Source organism: Microcebus murinus, chromosome 26 (assembly GCF_040939455.1).
Source record: "Microcebus murinus isolate Inina chromosome 26, M.murinus_Inina_mat1.0, whole genome shotgun sequence".
Taxonomy (NCBI): domain Eukaryota; kingdom Metazoa; phylum Chordata; class Mammalia; order Primates; family Cheirogaleidae; genus Microcebus; species Microcebus murinus.
The window spans coordinates 13,947,310-13,972,114 of record NC_134129.1 but is presented as its reverse complement, the minus strand read 5'-3'; the positions used below and the strand labels follow the sequence as shown (position 1 = coordinate 13,972,114).

Here is a 24,805-nt window from a genome sequence, read left to right as displayed (position 1 = left end):
TGTAGTTTTTAAAAAATTTGACATTAATATAGATCTGAAAATCATAATCCTTACACCTAAAAGAAAAACAAAATCAAGAGTTGAAAGGAAAGAAAAAATAGTGATCTTGCGGGCTTACTCCTATATCTACAATATGTAACTATGTGCCTTCAAAGAGCCAAGTAAGTCTTTGGGCCAAGAACTATCATGTTTCAATGAGATACATAAGAAATTTATATGAATAGTCACAGAAAAAAAAATATGCATACCTTCAAATATACTATCTGGTCTTGCAAAATAAACATATTCAAATATACAAAAAGCCACTGGGTTTCCTTCAGACCTTGATACAATATCAAGAGTTCGCACATTATGTCTGGATATTTCCACGATTTCTCCAGGCAAGACTTCACGGTAATATCTTGGGAAATAAAGAAAGAAGACTTTTAATAAACCAGTCCTTAATGCTGATGATAACATCAATTATAAAGCACATAAAAAGTCCCCTCTACTTATAGAGAAAAAAATGGATTCATTTATAATACAAAATCTGGATATGGCTTTAAAAAAAAGTAATATACCTTCAGCAGTAATTTCTGTCTTTTTTATTACTACTAAGTTCTAATTTGGAATTGAAAAAATAAGGGCCCTAAGTTTTATCGAGTTTTGAAGGAATAAAGGCTAAAGAAAAATTTTTATTCTGGCTTAAGTTTTCCTATTGTAACTATTTCTTGTTGAAGAAGTTCTTTCTTTCTACAATAAGTCTTATGATAGTTTGAAAGAAGGATGCCAGTTTCAGAATTAGAAGTTATTACTAGAACATTAAAGTTAAACTCACTGCAACTGCTGAGCACAATGTACATTAAGAAAATGCAATTACAGGCCGGGCACAGTGGCTCAGGCCTGTAATGCTAGCAATTTGGGAAGTCAAGGTGGGAGGATTGCTTGAGCACAGTAGTTCAAGACCAGGCAGGGAAACACAATGAGACCTGTCTCTACAAAAAAATTAGAGAATTAGCCTGGCATGACGGCTTGCGCCTGTAGTCCCAGCTACTATGGGAAGCTGAGCCAGGAATATTGGTTGAGCCTGGGAGCTGGAGGCTGCTGCAGTGAGCTGTGATCATGTCACTGCACAAAAAAGGAAGAAAATGCATTTATAAATATTTTCTTGCAGACACGAGAAAGAAAACTTTCACATAAATATCAAAGGAAAAATTTCTTAACAGTGTGGGAAAAGATAATGTACCGAATGAGGTAAAACTTACCTTGCACCAATGGATAAGAAGCTACAAGATTCTGAAGACACCACCCATCCTTCTGTTTCTAATCTTTTTTTCTCTATAAATCACAAGATAATCAATTCAGTTAATAGATTCAAAAAAATTTAAAAAGAGGTTATCTGAACAAAACAGTTAAATACCAAATAATTCTCAAAATAGCCATTTCTGACTTTAAGAGCATATGGATTTTCACTTGAAAATAAACGAGCCTCGGCCGGGCGCGGTGGCTCACGCCTGTAATCCTAGCACTTTGGGAGGCCGAGGCGGGCGGATTGCTCAAGGTCAGGAGTTCGAAACCAGCCTGAGCGAGACCCCGTCTCTACCAAAAATAGAAATAAATTAATTGACCAACTAAAAATATATACACAAAAAATTAGCTGGGCATGGTGGCGCATGCCTGTAGTCCCAGCTACTCGGGAGGCTGAGGCAGTAGGATCGCTGAGCCCCGGAGATTGAGGTTGCTGTGAGCCAGGCTGACGCCACGGCACTCACTCTAGCCTGGGCAACAAAGTGAGACTCTGTCTCAAAAAAAAAATAAATAAATAAACGAGCCTCTAAAATCCCTTCTAACATTATGACTTTATGAATTGAGTAAGACATCTTGATAAGTCAAAAAGAAAATCACTAAAATCATACTGCAGAAACAAAAGGCTAGGCAAAGGATATGAGTAAGCAATTGAGACAGGAAAAAATAGGAATGTCCATTAAACACATTAAAAATGACTCATCCTCAGAAGTACTCAATGAAATGTACTTTAAAAACTAAGAATATCACTTTTTTCTTTTTTACCTATCCCCTTCTCACCCACAAGCTTCATATACCTCAAGATTTTAGGCCTTGCCAGGAGTAGGACAATAACTTTGAAAAACATTATAAAATTATACGTCTTCTGAAGTTCATTACCTTTCTCATTTATATCAGATACTGGAATAAGACGACCAATACATAGAGGACGATTTCCATAAGGATCTCGTACTGCATAAATAACATCTCTGTGCATTATAAGCAGGGAGTATGCTGTGGGTGCTTCCTTCATTAAGTTTTTAATCCTACAATTAATTAAATAATTGGGTGAGTAACTTCAGTTACAAACACATGCAAGGCAAAGCTCTCATTATCAGAACTCAAGTTTAATTCAGTTTTATAATTACCTTGCTACCCAGTCTGGAGTGTCATCTCGTTCCTGTGGAGGGGTATATGCTAGTAACTGGGTAATCATTTCACTATCAGAACTTGTTGACAGACCAACACCATGTCGCAGAAGCTATATAGAAAAAATAGAAGTTTAATCATCAGAGGGAAAGTTCCACCCCACCCCTCACCCAACAGCCCACCATAATGGAAAGAAATCAGGTATTCTGTGAATGCTCAGTTATGAAAAATCCTGTATCCCCCCAGTGGTATGTGCATACTAATAACAGAAGGCCACCACCGGAGGCAATGGGAAATCTCTGAAGGTTTTCAAGCAGGGAAAAAAAGTGCTTTGGTAGATATATGGAAAAGCTTTTGAAGACTAAATCTGAAGGCATGTAGACATGCAATGGGGAGAAGGAGCATGAAGATTTGGTTTGTGGTTCTGATTTTTTTCTATCCTCGACATTCTTGACAAATAAGACATATTCCCATAAGAATGGTATACTCCAGTGATGACTTTCAAGGTGGGATTATTGGTGGTGGCCTTGTTAATTATTACTGATGGGAGAAAGGATCAACTATATTGAACAACTACTTGTAGAAGATAAAATAAGTATTGTCTGTGTATACTCTCTGACAATTACAAAGCTGTGAGCAGGACTGACCAGGACAAGGGTAGCCCTGTGGACATGCAAAGAATGAGTGTAAATGGACACGACAGCACATTTTCAGTAGGCAGCTAAATGTGTAGTGATAAAGTCTAACATCTGGGTACAGGGTTATGTCTGGAAACAATGAGCTAGTGGTTATCTCTACTGATGAAGTTTTTAGTAATTTTTACTTCATATTTATACTTTTGTGATTGCCTGAATTTTTTAAATGAACCTTACAGTTTTTCATTTGGGTACAGAGAAGCACATAATCATCACTATAATGCCATAGCCTCAGAAGAAGGCAGGGCAAAGCTCTGGGAAATGCCTAAAGTTTTAATTGAAAATAGAAGGACAATGAGTGATACAGAAGCATGGGTTCTAGATATTTTTGACCCACGAGTTCATCATTATTAAACTTCTATAACTATTCATCATATGGGAAATACCTGGCTCCAGAATGCTAAAAGGAAATGGTGTGTGTGTAACCATCCTATTACTAAATATCACCTGGTGGGGATATGGAACTAAAAAAATTAAATGCCAAAATGATAAGCATCTTTTTGTATGCTAATGAGATGAGTAGTGGCTAGAAGCTTCTGGTCATGATGGGGGCTGGTTGCCAGGGGAATCAACCATGTGATTAGAGGGTCTGAAATTTCAACTTCCTCCCTGGACCTCTGGGGAAAGGAGAAGGACTAAGGCTGAGTTGATCACTCCCAATGGCCAATGATATGATCAGTTGTGGTACTACTTAATGGAGTAACCACGAACCAACTTTCCCAAATCACTGCATTGGATAGGTGAGCATTTTATTTTATTTATTTATATGTTTTTTGAGACAGAGTCTCACTTTGTTGCCCAGGCTAGAGTGAGTGCTGTAGCATCAGCCTAGCTCACAGCAACCTCAAACTCCTGGCCTCAAGCAATCCTCCTGCCTCAGCCTCCCGAGTAGCTGGGACTACAGGCATGCGCCACCATGCCTGGCTGATTTTTTCTATATATATTAGTTGGCCAATTAATTTCTTTCTACTTTTAGTAGAGACGGGCTCTCGCTCTTGCTCAGGCTGGTTTCGAACTCCTGACCTTGAGCAATCTGCCTGCCTCGGCCTCCCAGAGTGCTAGGATTACAGGCTTGAGCCACCTTGCCAGGCCAAGGTGAGCATTTTAAAATGCAGATTCTCATCCCTGCCCCCAACTCTGAGGTGATAGCTTAGAATCTGGAATTACAACAAGTACTCCAGGTAATTCTGATGCAATTGTTTGTTGCAATTAGGTGACAGGTAGAAACAGTTAGAGATTATGAAGAAAATGCCCTTTAGCAAGATCATTAACTTTGACTCATTAACTGATTCCAGTCATAAGACCTTAAAAAAAACAAAACTTACCTTTTTCCTTAATCGAGCAGCATTTACCAATTCGCCATTGTGTGCCACAGCTATTTTCCCATGAAGTGTTTCAACAACAAAGGGCTGACAATTTTCTAATTCACATTTTCCTGTAGTGGCATACCTCGTGTGTCCAATTCCAAGATTTGAAACATATAATTTCTTCAAATTGTCTCCAGTAAAAACGTGATTTACAAGACCCATTCCCTTGAGAAGTTAAAGTAAAAATGCATCTTAGGAAAAAACAGAGACTATTACTGCTAGTGAGTATTAAAAGCCCCTTTGCCCAGGTAACCCAAATTAGATAATGCAGTTCACTTAATTTATCTGTGCTTTGTAGTTGTAATCTTAAAAAACAAAAACAAAAAAACTTAACCTCATCGTAAGTAAGACCTGTAAAGCACTTACTTTAAAAAAAATTTTATGGAGGTGAAATTCACAAAACATAAAATTAACAATTTTAAAGTGAACAATTTAGTGACATTTAGCACACTCATAATTTCATAAGGTTAGGACAGAGTACAGTGGCATCATCATAGCTCACTGCAACCTCGAACTCTTGGGCTCAAGTGATTTTCCTGCCTCGGCCTCCCAAGTAGCTGAGACTACAGGCATGCGCCATCACACCTGGCTAATTTTTAAAAAACTTTTTAGAGGCCGGGCGCTGTGGCTCACGCCTGTAATCCTAGCTCTTGGGAGGCTGAGGCGGGCGGATTGCTCAAGGTCAGGAGTTCAAAACCAGCCTGAGCAAGAGCGAGACCCCGTCTCTACTATAAACAGAAAGAAATTAATTGGCCAACTGATATATATATAAAAAAAAAAAAAATTAGCCGGGCATAGTGGCGCATGCCTGTAGTCCCAGCTACTCGGGAGGCTGAGGCAGAAGGATCACTCGAGCCCAGGAGTTTGAGGTTGCTGTGAGCTAGGCTGACGCCACGGCACTCACTCTAGCCTGGACAACAAAGTGAGACTCTGTCTCAAAAAAAAAAAAAAAAACTTTTTAGAGACGGGGTCTTGCTCTAGTGACCAGGCTGGTCATAAGGTACTTTTCATTGAAACATTTAATAACAGATGTACTGAGCAATAAAATTTGTCAAATATAAACTAAAACTTGCACTTGAACACACTGACTACCACACTAGAAAAAATATTTTTTCCTTGGGGCATGGTGTTTTATTATGAAAATAGAATAAAAACTTTGAAAACAAAACAATCCTAATTCCATGAAAAATTTGTTGTTTTTCATTGTTTTCTGTGTGTGAGTTATATGCAATTTGTAAAATAGTTCAGGAGGCTCCCAAGGTAAAGAGACGTGTGAGTTACATATGCTTCACGAAGCCCCGGGCTCAAAATTAGAGGGAGTTAAATACAACTGACATAGCAGTTAATGTGTTAAAACAAAAAAATCAAAGCATCAAAGTATTTAAAGAAATGACCTTCTATTTGAGTGAGTCAATTTTAGGCAGCAAACTATCACTGAGAAAGAAATCCATCTTAATTTGACAAATGTTAGAATATAAAATTGGAAATGGCTCATCCCAAAAATGTTACTTCTAATTGCAATTTAATCATTTAGACCCCTCCCCCATCTGGCTATTGTTCTTTTTTAAAAATTTATTTTATTTTATTTAGCTATCGTTATCTTTATCATCGACATTTTTTAATGTTCCAACTTACCTTATGCGTTTTGAATGTTGGTACTGAATTCCCATCACTGGTCACGATACCAGCACTCTCCTGTCCCCTGTGAATATGAAAACATATTAACTGTTAAATCTGCCCAATTGATATGCTTCTTAAAGAACATTATCAAGCATACCTTTCTCAACAAGCATCCATGAACCAGCCAAACACCACATTAAATGCTGCTAGTATTAGCACCACTTCTATGGATGATGAAGATTGGTGACAACTTGCAATAGCAGCAGATGCTGTTGTAACAAGATGATATTGTCATCTAATTCTAACTATATGCCAGATACTGTCCTAAGCATTTTCCATGAATGATTTTATTTGGCTTTCACAGCAATCCTGTGAAGTAGGTACTGATTGATTACCAAGACCATTTTATACATAAACACACTAAAGCAATGGAAAGGAAACTACATAACTTGCTCCATGTCACATGGACAGCTGGTGATACAACCAGGATTAGAAGCCAGACAATGTGACCAGAATTTGTGCTTCTAACCTCTATACTATGGCCTCTAAATAAGGTTTCAACGGGATGAGTATTGTTAAAATTGATTATCCGAATTGGGTCATTCTTGTTATATCCAACAGAGTTGTGGGGTCAGGGGGAAAAAAGCAATTGCCATATATAGCATTGCTCTAGAAATATAATTTCTCTGCAAGCCCAGTGGCTGAAACTGCCTTTTGTAACTTGAAACCGGTTTTTATCTACAGCTGCTGAGATAACTTGCTGCAACTCTAGGACTAACTTTGCCTATCACTGTTGCCCACCAATTGGAGCTTGTCAGCTCTCCAAAGCTTTACTGGTATCAATGAACTTTCTCTTAGAATCCCACATTATTCTTTTATAAAACCCCCAACCTTCTCTTTTTTCTTCAGACCAAAGATTACCCAGTCTGCATATATGCCTCAAATTACAATTCTTTCTTCCTGAATAAAATATTAGAGATTTGTCTCTACATTTTTATTTTCTGACTTCGACGGTATGTAGATATACATAAAAATCTCCAAATATAATAGGAGGGAAAATGGGAAAATGCTTAGTTGTGGGTACTGAAACTTCAAGCATTTTGTTGTTGTTTTTCTGAATTTTCCAAATTTTCTCCAACAAGTATCACTTTCATTATAAATGCTGCTTCGAAAAACCCTCTGCTGACCCTTTCCGACGTCTGTGTATTATTTCCTGCAGTAGTATTTTAAAGTGATGATAGAGAAAAAAGCCAAAACCTAGACTGGAGCTAGAGCATAGTAAAACTTACAGAATTTGGACCACTGTGCAGTATAAACTCTGATAAAATAAAGATTCCAACTGCTCAATAATTTTTAATAGTTCTGAATGAGTGCTACAAAGACTAGATGCTTATGGACAAATTTTTGTTCCAAAGAATATTCATCAGGGTAAAAATAAAAAGCAAACCTCAGCCGGGCGCGGTGGCTCACGCCTGTAATCCTAGCACTCTGGGAGGCCGAGGTGGGCGGATTGCTCAAGGTCAGGAGTTCGAAACCAGCCTGAGCAAGAGTGAGACCCCATCTCTACTATAAATAGAAAGAAATTCATTGGCCAACTAATATATATAGAAAATATTAGCTGGGCATGGTGGCGCATGCCTGTAGTCCCAGCTACTCGAGAGGCTGAGGCAGGATTGCTTGAGCCCAGGAGTTTGAGGTTGCTGTGATCTAGGCTGATGCCATGGCACTCACTCTAGCCTGGGCAACAAAGCGAGACTCTGTCTCAAAAAAAAAAAAAAAAAGCAAACCTCTTCTGTATGTATCTGTAGGCTTTAATAATTGTCAATATATTGATTTGTTTGGTAAAAAAGAATCTTTTTCAAAATTATATATTGTAATTATTTAAGTGTTTTATTAATAGGAAAAACAATATTAAATACACTTGCAAAGTAAGCATCTAAAAAAACCTGAAATTTTATTGAATATATTAAATGCTATGCTGAAAATAGATGTACATAATACTATACAGTTTATGAGACTAAATAAGGATTTAGGATTTAGGATTTAGGATTTAGGATTCTTTTATTTAGTGAAATTTAGTGAAATTTAGTGAAAAATGCTGTGATTTTTAAGTTAAGTGATGCTAGAAGACTAGGTCATTTACATCAGAGAAAAAATATATTAACATTAGCTATAAACCTCAGAGCAAAAAAAGAACCTCTGCTAACTATTTTTAAAAATCAACAATCATTTGGTAAAACAGTACATTATGTAAGAAAGGAAATACAAAAAGTGGTTTTCTTTTCCTATAGTACCAAGGGTAATTTTTCCTTAAAGCTGGAATGAATAAGGTTAGGAATCATTTAGGTCCAGGCTTCTTTAATGAACAAAGCCAGCTTATTTGGCAGTTTCTCAAGTTACTCCCTCAGGCAGCTTGAACCAGTTAAGCAGATCCTTTCAGCTCTTCAGAGCTTATAGACAACCAGCCATCTGGTTTCCTAGGAAACAAAACCTTGGCTAAAAAACAGTGAATCATTTCCAGGTCACTTTCAACATGGAGAGTGGAGCAGGAAAGCACTGGACTGAGGAGGAGGTTAAAGCTTTGCTAAGTGTCTGGGCAGAAAAAAATATACGAAAACAACTTTATGGAACCCTGAGAAATAAAGGAATATTTATTTACATTGCTAAAAGGCTGCAATCATTAGGAGTACACAGAGATTGGAAACAGTGCCGCGCAAAGTATAAAAATCTCAAATACGAATATAGAACAGTTAAATATGCCCACAACTCTGGAGACAGCTCTAAAACTATGAAGTTCTTTCAGGATTTGGATGCAATCCTGCAGTATGAACCTGCCACACAATTTACAGATGAAGATGCAAACAGCAGGTACCTGGCAATGCTGAGCCCAAGTACAGCCCCAGAGATCACTGAAGGTAAAAAGAAAAAGTACTATTTCTTTTGTTTTTCTTTGTTTTACAGTTTTACAAACTGTAAGAGTACAGGACTCTTGAGTCCATATAATAAATATAGCCTGAAATATCAAGGTTGAGAAAAAACAATTTGTTATGCTATTTCACACAAGGGAAGAATTAATTTTTTAAAAAGGAGGTTAAATACAGCCACTCTTTGAATCTGTAAAATACAGAAAGGGCACATTAAAATGGCATTAACTGGGGGAGGGGGGCAAGGGCAATATATGTAACCTAAACATTTGTACCCCCATAATATGCTGAAATAAAAAATAAAATAAATGGCATTAACTGCTAGTACCAACTGCCTATCTGGTAAGTTTTTGAAATATAGACTGAATTAAAAAAATAGTTGAGGTTTTAATTTTATAATAGTGGCAAAAAGGGGGGAAATATAAAAAAACACTGCTCAACTGGTGTTTTCTCAAAGCTCCAACAAGACTGAACTTTCTCCTCTATTTTAATGTTCCCATTTTCCTAAATTTATAAATAAAAGCACAAAAATACTAGCAACTGATAAACACTATTTCATTATTTGTTTGGAAGAACAGCTCCATTTTAACAATGAAATTTTAAAAAAGACAGATTTCATAGATTAAATGATTTGAAATTAACTGATGTAGGTATGAAAATGATGTTCTTGGCCTGCAGGGTCATTAAGCCCAACACTATTTATTAATACATAGATTTTGCTCATGGTGGAAGCCACCAAGCATCACTAGGCAAAGAGGGGGAATATCAATGTCTGTAATGAGATTTTTCCCATAGTCAAAATCTTACAGATGCTATTTTTAAGAACAAATTTTTCAATTCAATTCAAATATCTGTAGCAAAACACTAAGCCACCCACATTTAGTGATGAGAAACCTCAAAAAGGAGGGAACCATGAATAAACATAAAACCCAAGAAAACAGTAAATAGTGTAACAAAGGTACCCATGTGGAAGAGGATTAAGAGGATATAAATTATAATTGGATAACTTGAGTTAGCTGATTTTCATGTTTACAGCTCTATGTATCAGGTGGTTTAAAAAAAATGACCCCACTTACAAACATCCTTTGCGTTTCTGATACTACATCAAATTATGAGAAAGCTACGCAATCATTACCATGTTAAACAGCAATTACATTGTTTTATTCAGTTAATCACGCTGGGCTCTTCATTATTTAAATGCTTTAAATATTGATTGATAGATAAATAAACCACTCAGCTTCTGAAAGTCCCCGATTTTAACCACAGGTTGGTCTAATGAAGATGTGAGTGCCAGTATGTCCACTTCTTAAAGGGATCTTCTAAGTGTAGGTGCATGGCTCCAAACTCCTTAGCATCACTCATAAGCAGAGGGCCTATATTTTTTACAACTTAACCATGTATATTTAAAGTATCTCAAACCTCCAATTCTAAAATCAAACTTTCTTCCCCCAGCAAAACTGATCCCCCTACAAATTCCTTCCACTTCAATATCACTGGATTCCCAATCATCTATATAGAAATCTTTGAGATATCCTTGACTTGTGATCAGTCACTGTCTTTAAAAAAATCTACTGACATGTTTCATAAAATGTTCTTTCTGCTCGACTCACATTAGCACCATCTAGAACTTGATCTCTCACATGGAATATTAACATATCCTCTTTAGAGGTCTCCTTAGTTTTCAGCCTCTTCTCATACACTTTTCACAATTCTGTTAGTAGTTGTTCTTTACATTTTTTAATTATAAAATTACAAGCATATGGCCAGGCGTGGTGGTTCACGCCTGTAATCCTAGCACTCTTGGGAGGCCGAGGTGGGCAGATTGCTCAAGGTCAGGAGTTCGAAACCAGCCTGAGCAAGAGCGAGACCCCGTCTCTACTAAAATAGAAAGAAATCAATTGGCCAACTAATATATATAGAAAAAATTAGCGGGGCATGGTGGCACATGCCTGTAGTCCCAGCTACTCGGGAGGCTGAGGCAGAAGGATTGCTTGAGCCCAGGAGTTTGAGGTTGCTGTGAGCTAGGCTGATGCCACGGCACTCTAGCCGGGGCAACAAAGCAAGATTCTGTCTCAAAAAAAAAGGGGGGGGGGATAAGATATGTGCAGTGTGCATAGGAATTTGTTCATAGTTTTTTTTAAACTATGGTCCAGCCCTCCAATGGTCTGAGGGACAGTGAACTGGCCCCCTGTTTTAAAAGTTTGAGGACCCCTGGTCTATGCCATTAAAATCTCACCTAACATTTGATAAGATGAATAAATCTTTAATTCAAAAATTACAAAGACCAATCAAATGTACTTAATTACCTCCTGATAAGTCTGCAACTTTATTGTAATAATGACTCTTCAACTTCATGTGCCAACTGAATTATAAATTCTACATGTTGAGTTCCTTTAAAAGATGCACCTTTTTTCTTAAAAGGGGATTTTTAAATAAAAAGATATGTTTTATATCCTCCTCATTTGATCAATTTAAAAAGTAGTCTATGCCTCATTTTATGAAAACCTATATAAAAACATCCAAATCATAAAACAAAGAAATCGAGGAAGGACTTCTTCCTTTTTTAAGGTTGGCATGGTTCTTTTTTTTTTTTTTTTTTTTTTTTGAGACAGAGTCTCGCTTTCTTGCCTAGGCTAGAGTGAGTGCTGTGGCATCAGCCTAGCTCACAGCAACCTCAAACTCCTGGGCTCAAGCGATCCTCCTGCCTCAGCCTCCCGAGTAGCTGGGACTACAGGCACGAGCCACCATGCCCGGCTGATTTTTATATTATATATATTAGTTGGCCAATTAATTTCTTTCTATTTTTATGGTAGAGACGGGGTCTCGCTCAGGCTGGTTTTGAACTCCTGACCTTGAGCAATCCGCCCGCCTCGGCCTCCCAGGGTGCTAGGATTACAGGCCTGAGCCACCACGCCTGGCCCGCATGGTTCTTTTATTTTATTGTCTTTTATTTTTTTTGTTTTTGAGACAGAGTCTTGCTCTGTCACCCAGGCTGGAGTACAGTGGTGAGATCATATAGCTCACTGCAGCCTCAAACTTCTGGGCTCAATCATTCCTCCTGTCTCAGCCACCTGAGTAACTGGGCATGGTTCTTTTAATGCTACATTTCTTAGTCCATTTAAGCATAATTTAGATTAATTTCTGGAAACTTTAGTATGTATCAACATTTTCAGAAAACAACATTTTTTGATTATCTCATTGCAGGACCTCTCCTTTATATCACTAGTGTTATTTATCAATACCTAATATGTTAAAACACCCAAGATACAAATATAAATAAAACACCTCATTTTAAAAATGTAATTTAACTTGAAAACTAACCACAACCATCACTAGAAACTTAAAAATTATCAAACAATCCTAGAAGTTCAAAATAAACCAGATTAATGGGATTGAAAAATTAGATTTCTATTTATATACGTAAATATTTAAACCATATAATACAATTTTGCTAACAAAATGTGTCCATCACAAATCTATTTTCACAAATATAATCAAATTCAGCTAAAGCTATTAGCATTGTCAGTTATGAAAATCCAATTTTTATTTTCCTTACTAGTTATTTCTAAAAGGAATTCTGTTCTCTTTCCAGGTAAAATGTCAATTGCATTAGAAGATAAGGAAGACATCTCAGGAAATCCTTTACTTTTGGTTTCTCATGTCAGACCAATGGAACTAGGTATAGTACGATGGGCCAAAAATATAACGAAACAGATCTAATTTCAAATTGGAACGTAAGATTGGTTTCTAATCTAAGGAAGTTGACAATGTTTCCTGATAAAAACACTTAGAATTTGTTTCTACCCCCTTTTTACCAACCTATGTTGAAAAAATCCATTTTGAAAGCAAATGATTTCTTTAACAAAATGTAAGTTTCCTAGAAATATTAGCTAATTTCCAACCTTTTACTCTTTAAATATTAAAAGAAATCTGATGGCTAAACTTACACATAGTACAATGAACATGATCACTTTACTGTTCTGGGGCGTCTAAGACAAACAGAATTTTACACCTGAAAGTAAATAATATCAGAGCCACAATGAGGTCAAGGATGGTTTTAGTTACCCAATTAATAAAACTCAGTGAAAATCTCTTTGCTTCTAATTTCTTACTGAAACTAGAAGCAAAACACTTAACTGAAGCTAGAAGCAAAAACCCAAATAATAGAAAAACTTATTTCTAACCCAAATAAAATACTGAAAAGCATTTCAAAACAAAAACCTTATTAAATATACCACAGAATAAAAACAACTCCCATTTCAAGCAAATGCTATAGTGTTGTTTTTTGTTTTTTTTGAGACTGAGTCTCACTCCGTTGCCTCGGCTAGAGTGCCATGGCATCAGCCTACAGCAACCTCACAGCAACCTCAAACTCCTGGGCTCAAGCAATCCTCCTGCCTCAGCCTCCCGAGTAGCTGGGACTACAGGCACACGCCACCATGCCCGGCTAATTTTATATATATATATATATATATATATATATATTAGCTGGCCAATTAATTTCTTTCTATTTTTATAGTAGAGACAGGGTCTCGCTCAGGCTGGTTTTGAACTCCTGACCTTGAGCAATCCGCCCCCCTCGGCCTCCCAGAGTGCTAGGATTACAAGTGTGAGCCACCACGCCCGGCCTATTTTCTTTGTATTTTTAGTAGAGACGGGGTCTCGCTCTTGCTCAGGCTAGTTTCAAACTCCTGACCTTGAACGATCCTCCCACCTTGGCCTCCCAGAGTGCTAGGATTACAGGCGTGAGCCACCGTGACCTGGTGCTATGATGTTTTTTAATGACTTAAAACTCATTATAGGCAGGGCGAGGTGGCTCAGGCCTGTAATCCTAGCACTCTGGGAGGCCGAGGCAGGCAGACTGCTTGAGGTCAGTTCACAACCAGCCTGAGCAAGAGCGAGACCCCACCTACTATAAATAGAAAGAAATTAATTGGCCAACTAATATATATGGAAAAAATTAGCCGGGCATGGTGGTACGTGCCTGTAGTCCCAGCTACTTGGGAGGCTGAGGCAGGAGGATTGCTTGAGCCCAGGAATTTGAGGTTGCTATGAGCTAGGCTGATGCCATGGGGCACTCACTCTAGCCTGGGCAACAAAGCTAGACTCTGTCTCAAAAAAAAAAAAAAAAAAAAAAAAAAACTCATTATAGGCTGGGTGGGTACAGTGGTTCAGGCCTGTAATCCCAGCAGGTTGGGAGACCAAGGTGGGAGGATTGGTTGAGGCCAGAAGGAGTTGGAGACCAGCCTGAGCCACAGTGAGACCCCACCTCTACAAAAAATAGAAAAATTAGCCGGGCGTGGCAGCACAAGGCTATAGTCTCCAGCTACTTGAGAGGCTGAGGCAAGAGAATCCCTTGAGCCCAGGAGTTGGAGGCTGCAGTGAGCTATGATGATGCCACTGCGCTATCTAGCCTGGGCAACAGAGGGGACCCTGCTTCAAAAAAATAAAATAAAATAAAATCTCATTAACTCATTATATATGTTGGGGTCTGTACTACCTTTTAAAACTGCTAAAGACCAAACATGAAGGCACACAGCATATTAAAGAATTCATAACTAAGTAGAGACATACTGCCTATGAACAAGGCATTATAAAATTTCTGACACATTTCTCTACTATTAAAAACCATAATAAGTACATCACTTAAAATGGTATTTAGTTTTCCTCTAACTTTCACAAGGAGTAAGCACTGATTGTTTTGTGTGGCTCTTCCAAGCCCTCTGCTCGCGAGTAGCCTTGGTTCTCAACCCTGACTACACACTAGATCACAATTTGGGGATGAGAGATGAGGGAGGCACTGTAGTTGTGGTTTTTAAGTGCTCCCTAAGAGATTCCAATATGTGGCTAATAGATAGAAAAAAGGAATGAGTTAAACTGTTCACACCTGTCCTATCTGAAAACAAAAATCATCTACAGTAAGCCATTTTTTATGCAATTACTGCTTTCTATAAGTAAATATTATATATTCAACTTTCACTATACATTATACCCCATGTACCAAAGGAATGGGATGGAGGAGAAAGAAATTATATAGAAAAAAAGAACCAAAATGTGACTAAAAACAACTTTATTGAGGCCAGTCACTGTCATGAAAATGAACAGATTCAGGTTCTGTACTTCATTTCCCCATTAGTTTAAGAGAAAAACTAAGCTATGATTTCTTATTCCAATCTCCTATGGAGAAAATTGCTTTCTGAAATAATGTTGCACCCAATTTTCTGTCTTTCTGATGTATGTAATCCATATATATCTCCCCACCCGATGCAGGTATCTCTACGTCAGTCAAGGAACCCCCTAATAATTCAACTTTTATTCCAACTGTAGCAAATGAAGGAGGAAAACACTGGACTATGCCAGAAGTCAGGGCTCTAATAGACATCTGGTCTGATAAAAGCATACAACAACAACTAGAGGGAACAGTGAGAAATAAAAGGATATTTGAACAAATTGCTGCCAAGCTTCAGAAATTTGGAATAGAGAGAGACTGGAAGCAGTGCAGAACGAAGTATAAAAACCTAAAACATGAATATAAGATTGTAAGAACAGCTCAAGACCTAGGCGTGACTAAGAGTATGAAATTTTTTACGGAGCTGGACGCAATTCTGGGACACAATAAAACAGAAAAATCACAAGAACAGGAATCTCAAGATGGAGAACAAGTCAGAGAATGTGCCAATATAAAAATGGAAGAGAACCAGACAGGTAGGAAGGTGAAGAAAAGTAATCTTAACATTGTGCGTACCCTGTTTTTAAAATCCTTGAAACCAGAAGTGTTTCAGATTTAGAATTTTGTAAAATTTTTGAATACTTGCATATATATACTGAGATATCTTGGGGATGGGACCCAAGTCTAAACATGAAATTCATCTATGTTTCATATACACCTTATACACATAGACTGAAGGTAATTTTATGTAATATTTTTAATAATTTTGTGGATAAAATTTTGACTGTGTTTTGACTACAACCCATCACATGAGGTAAAGTGGAATTTTCCACTTGTGGCATCATGTTAGTGCTCAAAAGTTACAGATTTTAGAGGATTTCAAATAAGGGATGCTTAATCTGTATTAAAAATATTCAAGCATAAGATGAATACAATGTAAGTTAAATAGGTTTCAGTACATGCTACTCAACAAGCTAGTTGCTGAATTTATTATGAAACAGATTTAATGTCTTTTTGATCTCCTCCAGAACATAAAAAGCAATACAAAGTTACATGAAAGGAAATAAAATTGGATTTCCAGAATAAAGTTTAAAACATATCAATTTTAATAAAGCAAATGTGCAGCCCAAGATGGCAGAAGTTAAAGTAAGTTTTCACACTGTTAATAATTGTGATAAAACTGAGTAAATAGAAAAAGGGCATTGAAAAACTTAAAATACAAAACCCATGAGAATGTCTTGAAAGTGGAAAGTTTTTCCAGGACATATCATTAAGTTCTTTAATATAAATTTAACCGAAAGGATTATGATATGGTATATACACACCAAGACATGATAGCATGAAATAAACTGAATGAGTTCTAGACCAGGAGTCTTGAAATTAAAGTTCTAACTCAGTCTCCATGGAACTTTAAAGCAACCAAGTGTCCTCTCTAGACCTAACTCCAAGATGGGGACAAGACGGTTTTGAAGATCTCTACTAACCCTAATGTTTCTAGATTTTATTATCTGGCTTAAATGATGCAGGCCTAATTCTGAGAGTGTGAGTTTGTGTCTGGGGAAGAGAAAGGGGAATGACAGTTAAGATTGGGAAATGCCAGTGAGAGTCTCAAAATATTTCACTGGTGGACAATATGCACCTGCCATTAAAATTAAAATGTAAGATGACTGGAAATAAAGTAGCCCAACAGCAGTGGGACAATATGTTCATACAGTCGTGCTGGAGATGCAGCTGAAGATGATTCCATTAGTTATATGTCAGAAGACCTTGTCAGAGACTCATATATTCCCCATATCTATAGTGACTTAAGACAAAAAGAAAAAGCTAAGGGTAGGGAATCTAACCCATGGAAAAGCAAACAGTCACATTTAGCATCAAGTTCACTCTAAAAGGCAAATAAAACATTAGAGTTTAGAACATAATTCTGAAAGTGAATATAACAAACCATTATATATCTCCCTGTGTTCATACAGTCATTGCTCGAGAGGCAACTGAAGACGTAATGTTCAGTGACAAGTCAGAAGATGTAGGAGATACAGATATAAAACAAAGTCCTGACACGGGTAAAAATAACGTTCTTTGTTTTCTTGGTGTGTGACATAATAGATACATAAGATGCTATTACATAATAGATACATAAGATGCTATAAGATGCATAACATAAGATGTTGCTATGGACTGAATCGTGTCCCCACGAAATTCATGTGTTGAAGCCCTAATCCCCAATGGGGTGGTATTTAGAAGATAGGGCCTTTGGGCTGAGCACGGTGGCTCACGCCTGTAATCCTAGCACTCTGGGAGGCTGAGGCAGGCAGACTGCTCGAGGTCAGGAGTTCGAAACCAGCCTGAGCAAGAGCGAGACCTCATCTCTACTATAAATAGAAAGAAATTAATTGGCCAACTAATATATATAGAAAAAATTAGCTGGGCATGGTGGCGCATGCCTGTAGTCCCAGCTACTCAGGAGGCTGAAGCAGGAGGATCGCTTGAGCCCAGGAGTTTGAGGTTGCTGTGAGCTAGGCTGACGCCACGGCACTCACTCTAGCTTGGGCAACAAAGCGAGACTCTGTCTCCAAAAAAAAAAAGAGATAGGGGCTTTGAAGGATACTTATGTTTAGATGAGGTGCCCTCAGGATGGGTTTTAGATTTTATTATATACATAAAGTAATAGATGATATAATACCTAAGATGTTATATTATCAAGTACTATTGGATAATACTCATATTTGCAAAATACATAAATGGAAGGCGGAAATTATTAATGAAAGTAATGTTTCCCATGGCTGTTTTTCTCAAACCGTGGCAACATCAGCGTCAACTGAGAACTTAATTCAGAAACTCTGGGCTTGAGGCCAGGAATCTGTTTTAACAAGTCCTCCAGATGATTACTATGCATGCCAGTTTGAGAACCACTGCCCTGTGGTATAGGGTTAAGGGTGCAGAGGTGAGAAGAGTTTGTGCTTCCTATCTGATGGTTTGCCTCTTCCACACAAACCAAAATTGGGGGTACCAAACCCCCAAGGAGAAGCCTAGTTGTTAAAAAGCCCTTGTACATACAGTCTTTCAGTCCAAAGCTTCATGCAGCCTTGGAAAATGTAAAGATCAATGTTGACGTAACAAACTAGGTAATCAAATTCCCCATACTCTTGGCCAACTTCTTTCTTTGATTCATGAGGACAGATTCTGAGCACCTTAGGTTTCAGAGCACATCACAGCAATTAATGACAGCCTTTGTCATTAAGAGTTGAAAATCAGATTATTACAATCTTTAATAAGAAAAATGTCCATTAAAAAAGTGAAGAGCTTTAGTGTTTAAAAATTTTTACCTTGGTAGTCCTCTGGAAAATTCACTTAAGTACAACACCTCAAGACAATTTTTTATATGTAAAAGGAAAAGATTAAGTCAGATGTACAAGGTTTTGTTTTTTTTTTTTTGTATGTTTACATGGTAATTTGGAATATATTTAGAAAACATGAAACAGGACAAATTTACAGTCATTCTAGAAATCACGTATGATATTTTAAACTTTCACATGAAAATAAAAAGCAAAGATATAAACCCACAAGAATGCAAGCAGCTAAATATATATTTTAAAAAAACTTAAATAGGCAAGGATTTTAAGCACACCTGCAATATATACCTATTGATTCACAAATCACCAGTCCACTATTTAGAAGAGTGTAGTATTGTAGTATAATATGGATAGATATCTTCAGAGGAGAAAAAAAAGTACATCAAATATGCCTGCTTTAAAAAAAACCCTCACAACAAAGTGATGGATATTTTCATGTAACAACAGATTATTTTATTTTAATTTTACATATTTCACTAATGAAATTTTGTAATTGGAGCTGCTGTTGCTTCACACTGTTAACTTTGACATCTGGTCATAAAACTGATCCCCCAAAAGTATTTTCTTTCCTATCTTAAATGTATGCTATAAGTCATAAGTGTCTCTTTCTTATTTCAAAGAAAATTCCAGCTAGAGCTATAGACCCCTGTGGATTCTGCATAACTAGATTCATTCCCAATTTGGAATTTCTGGAGATTCTTTTTTTTCAGTGACAGTGTTTAACTTTGATGACCAGACCAGAGTGCAGTGGTATGATCATAGTTCACTGTAACCTCAACCTCCTGGGCTCAAGAGATCCTCCTGCCTCAGCATCCAGGGTAGCTAGGAATATGAGCACATGCCACCACACCTGGCTAATTTTTTTTTTTTTTTTTTTTGAGTCAGAGTCCTGCTCTGTTGCCCAGGCTAGAGTGCTATGGCATCAGCCTAGCTCACGGCAACCTTCAACTCCTGGGCTCAAGCAATCCTCCTGAGTAGTTGAGACTACAGGCATGCGCCACCATGCCCGGCTAATTTTTTCTATATATGTTTTTAGTTGGCCAATTATTTTCTTTGTATTTTTATTAGAGATGGGGTGTCCCTCTTGCTCAGGCTGGTCTGGAGCTCCTGAGCTCAAACGATCCTCCCACCTGGGCCTCCCAGAGTGCTAGGATTACAGGCCTAAACCACCGCACCTGGCCTTTTTTTTTTTTTTTTGTAGAGACAGGTCTTGCTGTGTTGCCTAGGCTGGTGTCAAACTCCTGACCTCAAGTGATCCTCCTGCCTTGACCCCCTAAAGTGCTAAGATTTTAGGCACGCGCCCCTCCACCTAGCCCGCTTCCGATCTAGTGGGTTGGAGCCAGTTCAGGTGCCTACATTTTTAGATTTTCTCAAGCACAGCTAGCATTGGAAACCACAGGTAGGTTCTCATACTAAAACCAACAGAGCTGAAGAAAGTAACACACAAGCTCCAATTTAATTCCATGTGGGGAAGAAAAATTAGCTAACTCTACTAAATTACCACTTAAAAATTTATGGCCGGGCGCGGTGGCTCACGCTTGTAATCCTAGCACTCTGGGAGGCCGAGGCGGGCGAATTGCTCAAGGTCAGGAGTTCAAAACCAGCCTGTGCGAGACCCCGTCTCTACCATAAAAAAAGAAAGAAATTAATTGGCCAACTAATATATATATATATAAAAATCAGCCGGGCATGATGGCTTGTGCCTGTAGTCCCAGCTACTCGGGAGGCTGAGGCAGGAGGATTGCTTGAGCCCAGGAGTTTGAGGTTGCTGTGAGCTAGGCTGATGCCATGGCACTCTAGCCCCAGCAACAGAGTGAGATTCTATCTCAAAAAAGAAAAAGAAAAAAGAAATACCACTTTGGTTTTCTAAGAACAATCCCAAAACTGCCTATTTTCCTTTTGGCTGTAATAAAACATATTTCCAAAATTAAAACGTTCACTATCCCCATAATTTAAAAAAATTAGCAATGAGATGACCAGCAGGGGGCATTAAAGTATCTATTGTTATTATCTCAAAAGGTTTGTCAAGAATCATGTTTTCTCTAATTCATTTATTTCTTTTGATAGTACAAAAATTGGAAATAATTTTCTTTTTGTATTTTTCTTTTTAATTATATAAAGAATATTCTCTCTAGATGAACCCAAGGAAGAAAATAATTTTCTTTAAACATGGAATATTTAAACACCTTTGTATACTTTGCATGCAATTTGGATAATCTTAGCAGTGAAATTATTACATAAATTAATGCACTTTAGTCACATGAAATACGATATTACTGAAGACTTTTTTTTCATTTTAACCCAATAGAAGATCAGGATAGAGAGCTGATTGCTAGAATTTCGGAAAACCCAGGAACTATTAAATAAATGTAAAAAAAAGAAAGCTCAGATGTAGGTAAGCTGCTAAACTGAAATACAGGCATCTTATTAATTATAAAGGCATGATTTTTCTAATTCGTACTGTTGATAATGTTTCAATAAACTTTTTAAGAAGCTGTGGCATAATGAACGTTATCCGGTTTTCGTCCTCTATTCCTGTCACAGAGCATCAAAAACTTTTCTAATTTCCAGTGGTAGAAGCATCTTTGCTGTGTTAATGAGGCCACTCAAGGTGGGCTCCCAGATAGCTTCAGGAAGGGAGTTGTCACCAGAAAGCCCAAGCATGTGATTAGAGGGATGGAACATTGAGTCAGCCTGACCTCCAGGGAGGGGAGGAGGACTGCAGGTCCACTTCAATCTATGGCCAATGATGTCATCAATCGTGCCAACAAAAACTTTGGTTTAGAGGAGCTTCCTAGTTGGTGATGTGACTCCATGTGGAGAGGACATGGAAGTTCAGTGCAGCACAATTCTTAGTTCCTTTACAATTTCCCACAGGTATCACAGCATTAACCTTTACACTTGACCTGCCTACACTTTATTTCCCTTTCCAATTCTTACACTCCAGCAACGCTTCTTTTTTGAGATATAATTTATTACCATCAAATTCACTCCATTAACTCTGTGTTTTTTAGTATACTCACAGAGTCATAGAACAATCACCATATTATCCAATTTTGGAACATTTTGATCACTCCAAAAAGAAACCCGATATCCATTAGTAAAACATTTAACTGCTTGATCACACCTTTGCAGCCCCTAAGAACCACTCACCTACTCTCTATTTTTACGGATTTGCCTATTCTGGACATTTCATATAAATGGTATCATATAATATGTGGCTTCTTTTATAAGGTTTTCAAGGTTTATCCATGTCCTAACACATATCAGTACTTTATTCTTTTTTATGGCTGAATAATATATCATTCTATGAATATACCATATTTTGTTTTCCATTCATCAGTTGATTGACTTTTGGGTTATTTCTACTTTTTGGCTCTTATGAATATTGTTGCTCTGAACATTCAGATACAAGTTTTGAATTTTTTCCATTTGGTAAAATACATATAATATAAAATTTACCATTTTACCCATTTTTAAGTGTACATTCACATTGTTATGCAAACATCACCACTTTCCATCTCTAGAACTTTTTCATCATCCCAAATCAAAACTTCTGTACCCATTAAACAGTAATTCCCCATTCTCCCTACCTTGTGGTAACCACTATTCTACTTTCTCTATGAATTTGACCACTGTAGGTATCACATATATTAATAAAGGGAATCACACAATGTTTGTTGTGGCTAGCTTATTTCATTTGGCATAATATCAAGGTTCACCCATGTTGCAGTATATATCAGAATTTCCTTCCTTTTTAAGGCTAAATAATAGTCCATTCTGTTTATATACCATATTTTATTTATCTATTCATCTGGTTGATACCATATGGGTTGTTTCTATCTTTTGGCTACTGTGAACAGGGATGTAAAAACAATCGTTTGAGTCTTTGTTTTCAATTCTTTTGGGTATATACCTAGGAGTGGAATTGCTTGGTTATATGGTACCTACGCTTAAACTTTTTAAGGAACTATCCTTTTTCCTTAGTTGATTGAACCATTTTAAATTCCAACCAGTGTCTTTTAAAAATTAAATCCAACAAGACTGACTTAGTCAAACATATTTTCAAATTTCCAAGAGGCATCAAGCCATCAGGCTACTTGGGAGGGTCAAGTGAGAGGATCGCTTGAGCTCAAGAGTTTGAGACCAGCCTGAGCAACATAACAAGACCCAGTCTCCTAAAAAAATACATATACATGAGGCCTGAAAAATTAGTCAGAATTAAAACCTAGAATTTAAACAATAGTAACTCACTGTTGGAGAGCTGCTGATTATACCCTCCCCCACCACACCTTCTCTGCCAAGCCCACTTACTGGCTATAGCAGCTTTCATTGGCATTTTCATAAGGTAACCCAGAGTAGTAACATTCTCTTTCTCTTTGTCTTTCATATATAAGGAATTTTTACTTTTTTCCACACAGGCAAAGAATCTCTACTTTTCTCAAAAGTCCAGGTTAATAATCTATCATGCTAGCATATTTAGTTTTGTTGCAGTAAACCAGATATAGATGATCTTTGTTCCTTATTCACAGATTCCATATTTGCGAATTTGCAAAGGTATCTGCAACAGCAAGATCAACAGTTCAGGGACTTTCAGGGCCGTTCACAGAACAGCAAAAAATTTCTTTATATGTATTGCAGTAAGGATCATTCTTAGTTACAATGAGGATCAAATGATAATAGACAGAAGAGCTCCTTGTCAAGCACTAAAATGTAACAATGAAAGATGTTACCAAATTGGGTCTAAAAGTGCTATCATACTCCCAAGACAGTATACTGCCTTCTAAGTTTAAAACAGAATACTTCCAGGATTTTAAAGGAGATAAATCCCACAAGGCCATTTTAAAATTGCCAAATTAAAGATGGCAAATATTCTTGGCTTTAAGATTACAGTTCTGATGCTAGAATCCAACCCTACTAGTTTTTCAGCACAATCTTGCATTGTAAAAGTAGATTAGAATTTTGTAAATAACAAATTTAAATTGCTGGTATATGTTCTGGCAGAAGAAGACTCTGAAAGTATTGCCTCAGAAGAGGTGGCCAGCCCCAGAGCACCACAAAGTATCACTGGGTCAAGTACAGGGTCCAAATTGTTGAATTTTAAATGTTATGTTGATATTTAAATCTAACTTACTGTATGTAGTTACAGGGAAGATCTCTATTGTGTATTGCTCAAACTGCTTCCTTATTATACCTGAATTGGTATTCCCACTTTTTAATAAAAGCGTTCTGTTTTGCACTTTTTACTAAAAGAAATTCCCACTTCTTACTAAAAGAAATTAAACATTTGGGACTCTCCATAGTCATTAATATCCAATAAATCACCTATTGATGACAAAGCAGTTAAATTTACTCTCACTATATCAGGGAGTAGTCTGCCTTATAATTTTTAAAATATATTGTTTGAATGCGGAGGTAAAAAACATCTTTTGACTCTGATTTTGAAATTATTATAATTCTCAGTGCTTTCTGTCAATCTAGGTATTTTAAGTGAATGGCATTCAAATATAAGATTTACATCTGTGGCCAGGGGTGGTGGCTCAGGACTGTAATCCTGGCACTCTGGGAGGCCGAGGCGGGAGGATCCTTTGAGCTCAGGAGTTTGAGACCAGCCTGAGCAGTAGCGAGATGCTGTCTCTACTAAAAATAGAAAGAAATTAGCTGGACAACTAAAAATATATATATAAAAAATTATCCAGGCATGGTGGCGCATGCCTGTAGTCCCAGCTACTCAGGAGGTTGTGAGCTAGGCTGACACCACAGCACTCTAGTCCAGGCAACAGAGTGAAACTCTGTCTCAAAAAAAATAAAATCCTGAGCACAGTGGCTCATGCCCATAATCCCAGCACTTTGGGAGGCTGAGGAGGGTGGCTTGAAGCCAGGAGTTCAAGCAAGACCAGCCTGGGCAACATAGCAAGACCCTATCTCTACAAAAAAATTTAAAAATTAGCCAGGCATGGTGGTATCTGCTTGTAGTCCCAGCTACTCAGCAGGCTGAGGTGGAAGGATAGCCTGAGCCTAGGTGTTGAGCTATGATCATGCCACTGCACTGCAGTCTGAGTGCTCAAAGAAAAAAAAAATCTAACAGGATTGTATGTTCAAATGGCCCTAAAAAATATTAGAAAATATATATCTAATTTAAGAGTTTCAGCTTTTTTCTAAACTTTTTACCAAAATATTTCTAATTCTTCAACTCATTCATTATCCATAAAATTACTTAATATTCTTACTTTAGTATATTTGAGTGCTTGAAAATTAATGTATT

General features: G+C 37.3%; 2 protein-coding genes across 2 annotated transcripts in view; one reads left to right on the top strand and one right to left on the bottom strand.

Annotated features, from left to right (window-relative positions):
* The window catches only part of PPAT (phosphoribosyl pyrophosphate amidotransferase), a 38,702-nt gene that overhangs the window by 8,719 nt on the left and 5,178 nt on the right, over positions 1–24,805 (bottom strand). Inside the window, exons 2-7 of the mRNA XM_075997899.1 lie at positions 6,110–6,176; positions 4,433–4,639; positions 2,412–2,524; positions 2,164–2,309; positions 1,245–1,317; positions 249–400 (exon numbers count right to left, since the gene is read on the bottom strand). Of these exons, the coding sequence (XP_075854014.1) occupies positions 249–400; positions 1,245–1,317; positions 2,164–2,309; positions 2,412–2,524; positions 4,433–4,639; positions 6,110–6,176 (758 nt within the window). The remainder of the gene's footprint in view (positions 1–248; positions 401–1,244; positions 1,318–2,163; positions 2,310–2,411; positions 2,525–4,432; positions 4,640–6,109; positions 6,177–24,805) is intronic.
* PAICS (phosphoribosylaminoimidazole carboxylase and phosphoribosylaminoimidazolesuccinocarboxamide synthase) overlaps positions 8,613–24,805 on the top strand; it is a 37,033-nt gene continuing 20,840 nt past the window's right edge. The window contains exons 1-2 of the mRNA XM_075997898.1: positions 8,613–9,009; positions 15,289–15,723. Of these exons, the coding sequence (XP_075854013.1) occupies positions 8,628–9,009; positions 15,289–15,723 (817 nt within the window). The 5' untranslated portion in view covers positions 8,613–8,627. The remainder of the gene's footprint in view (positions 9,010–15,288; positions 15,724–24,805) is intronic.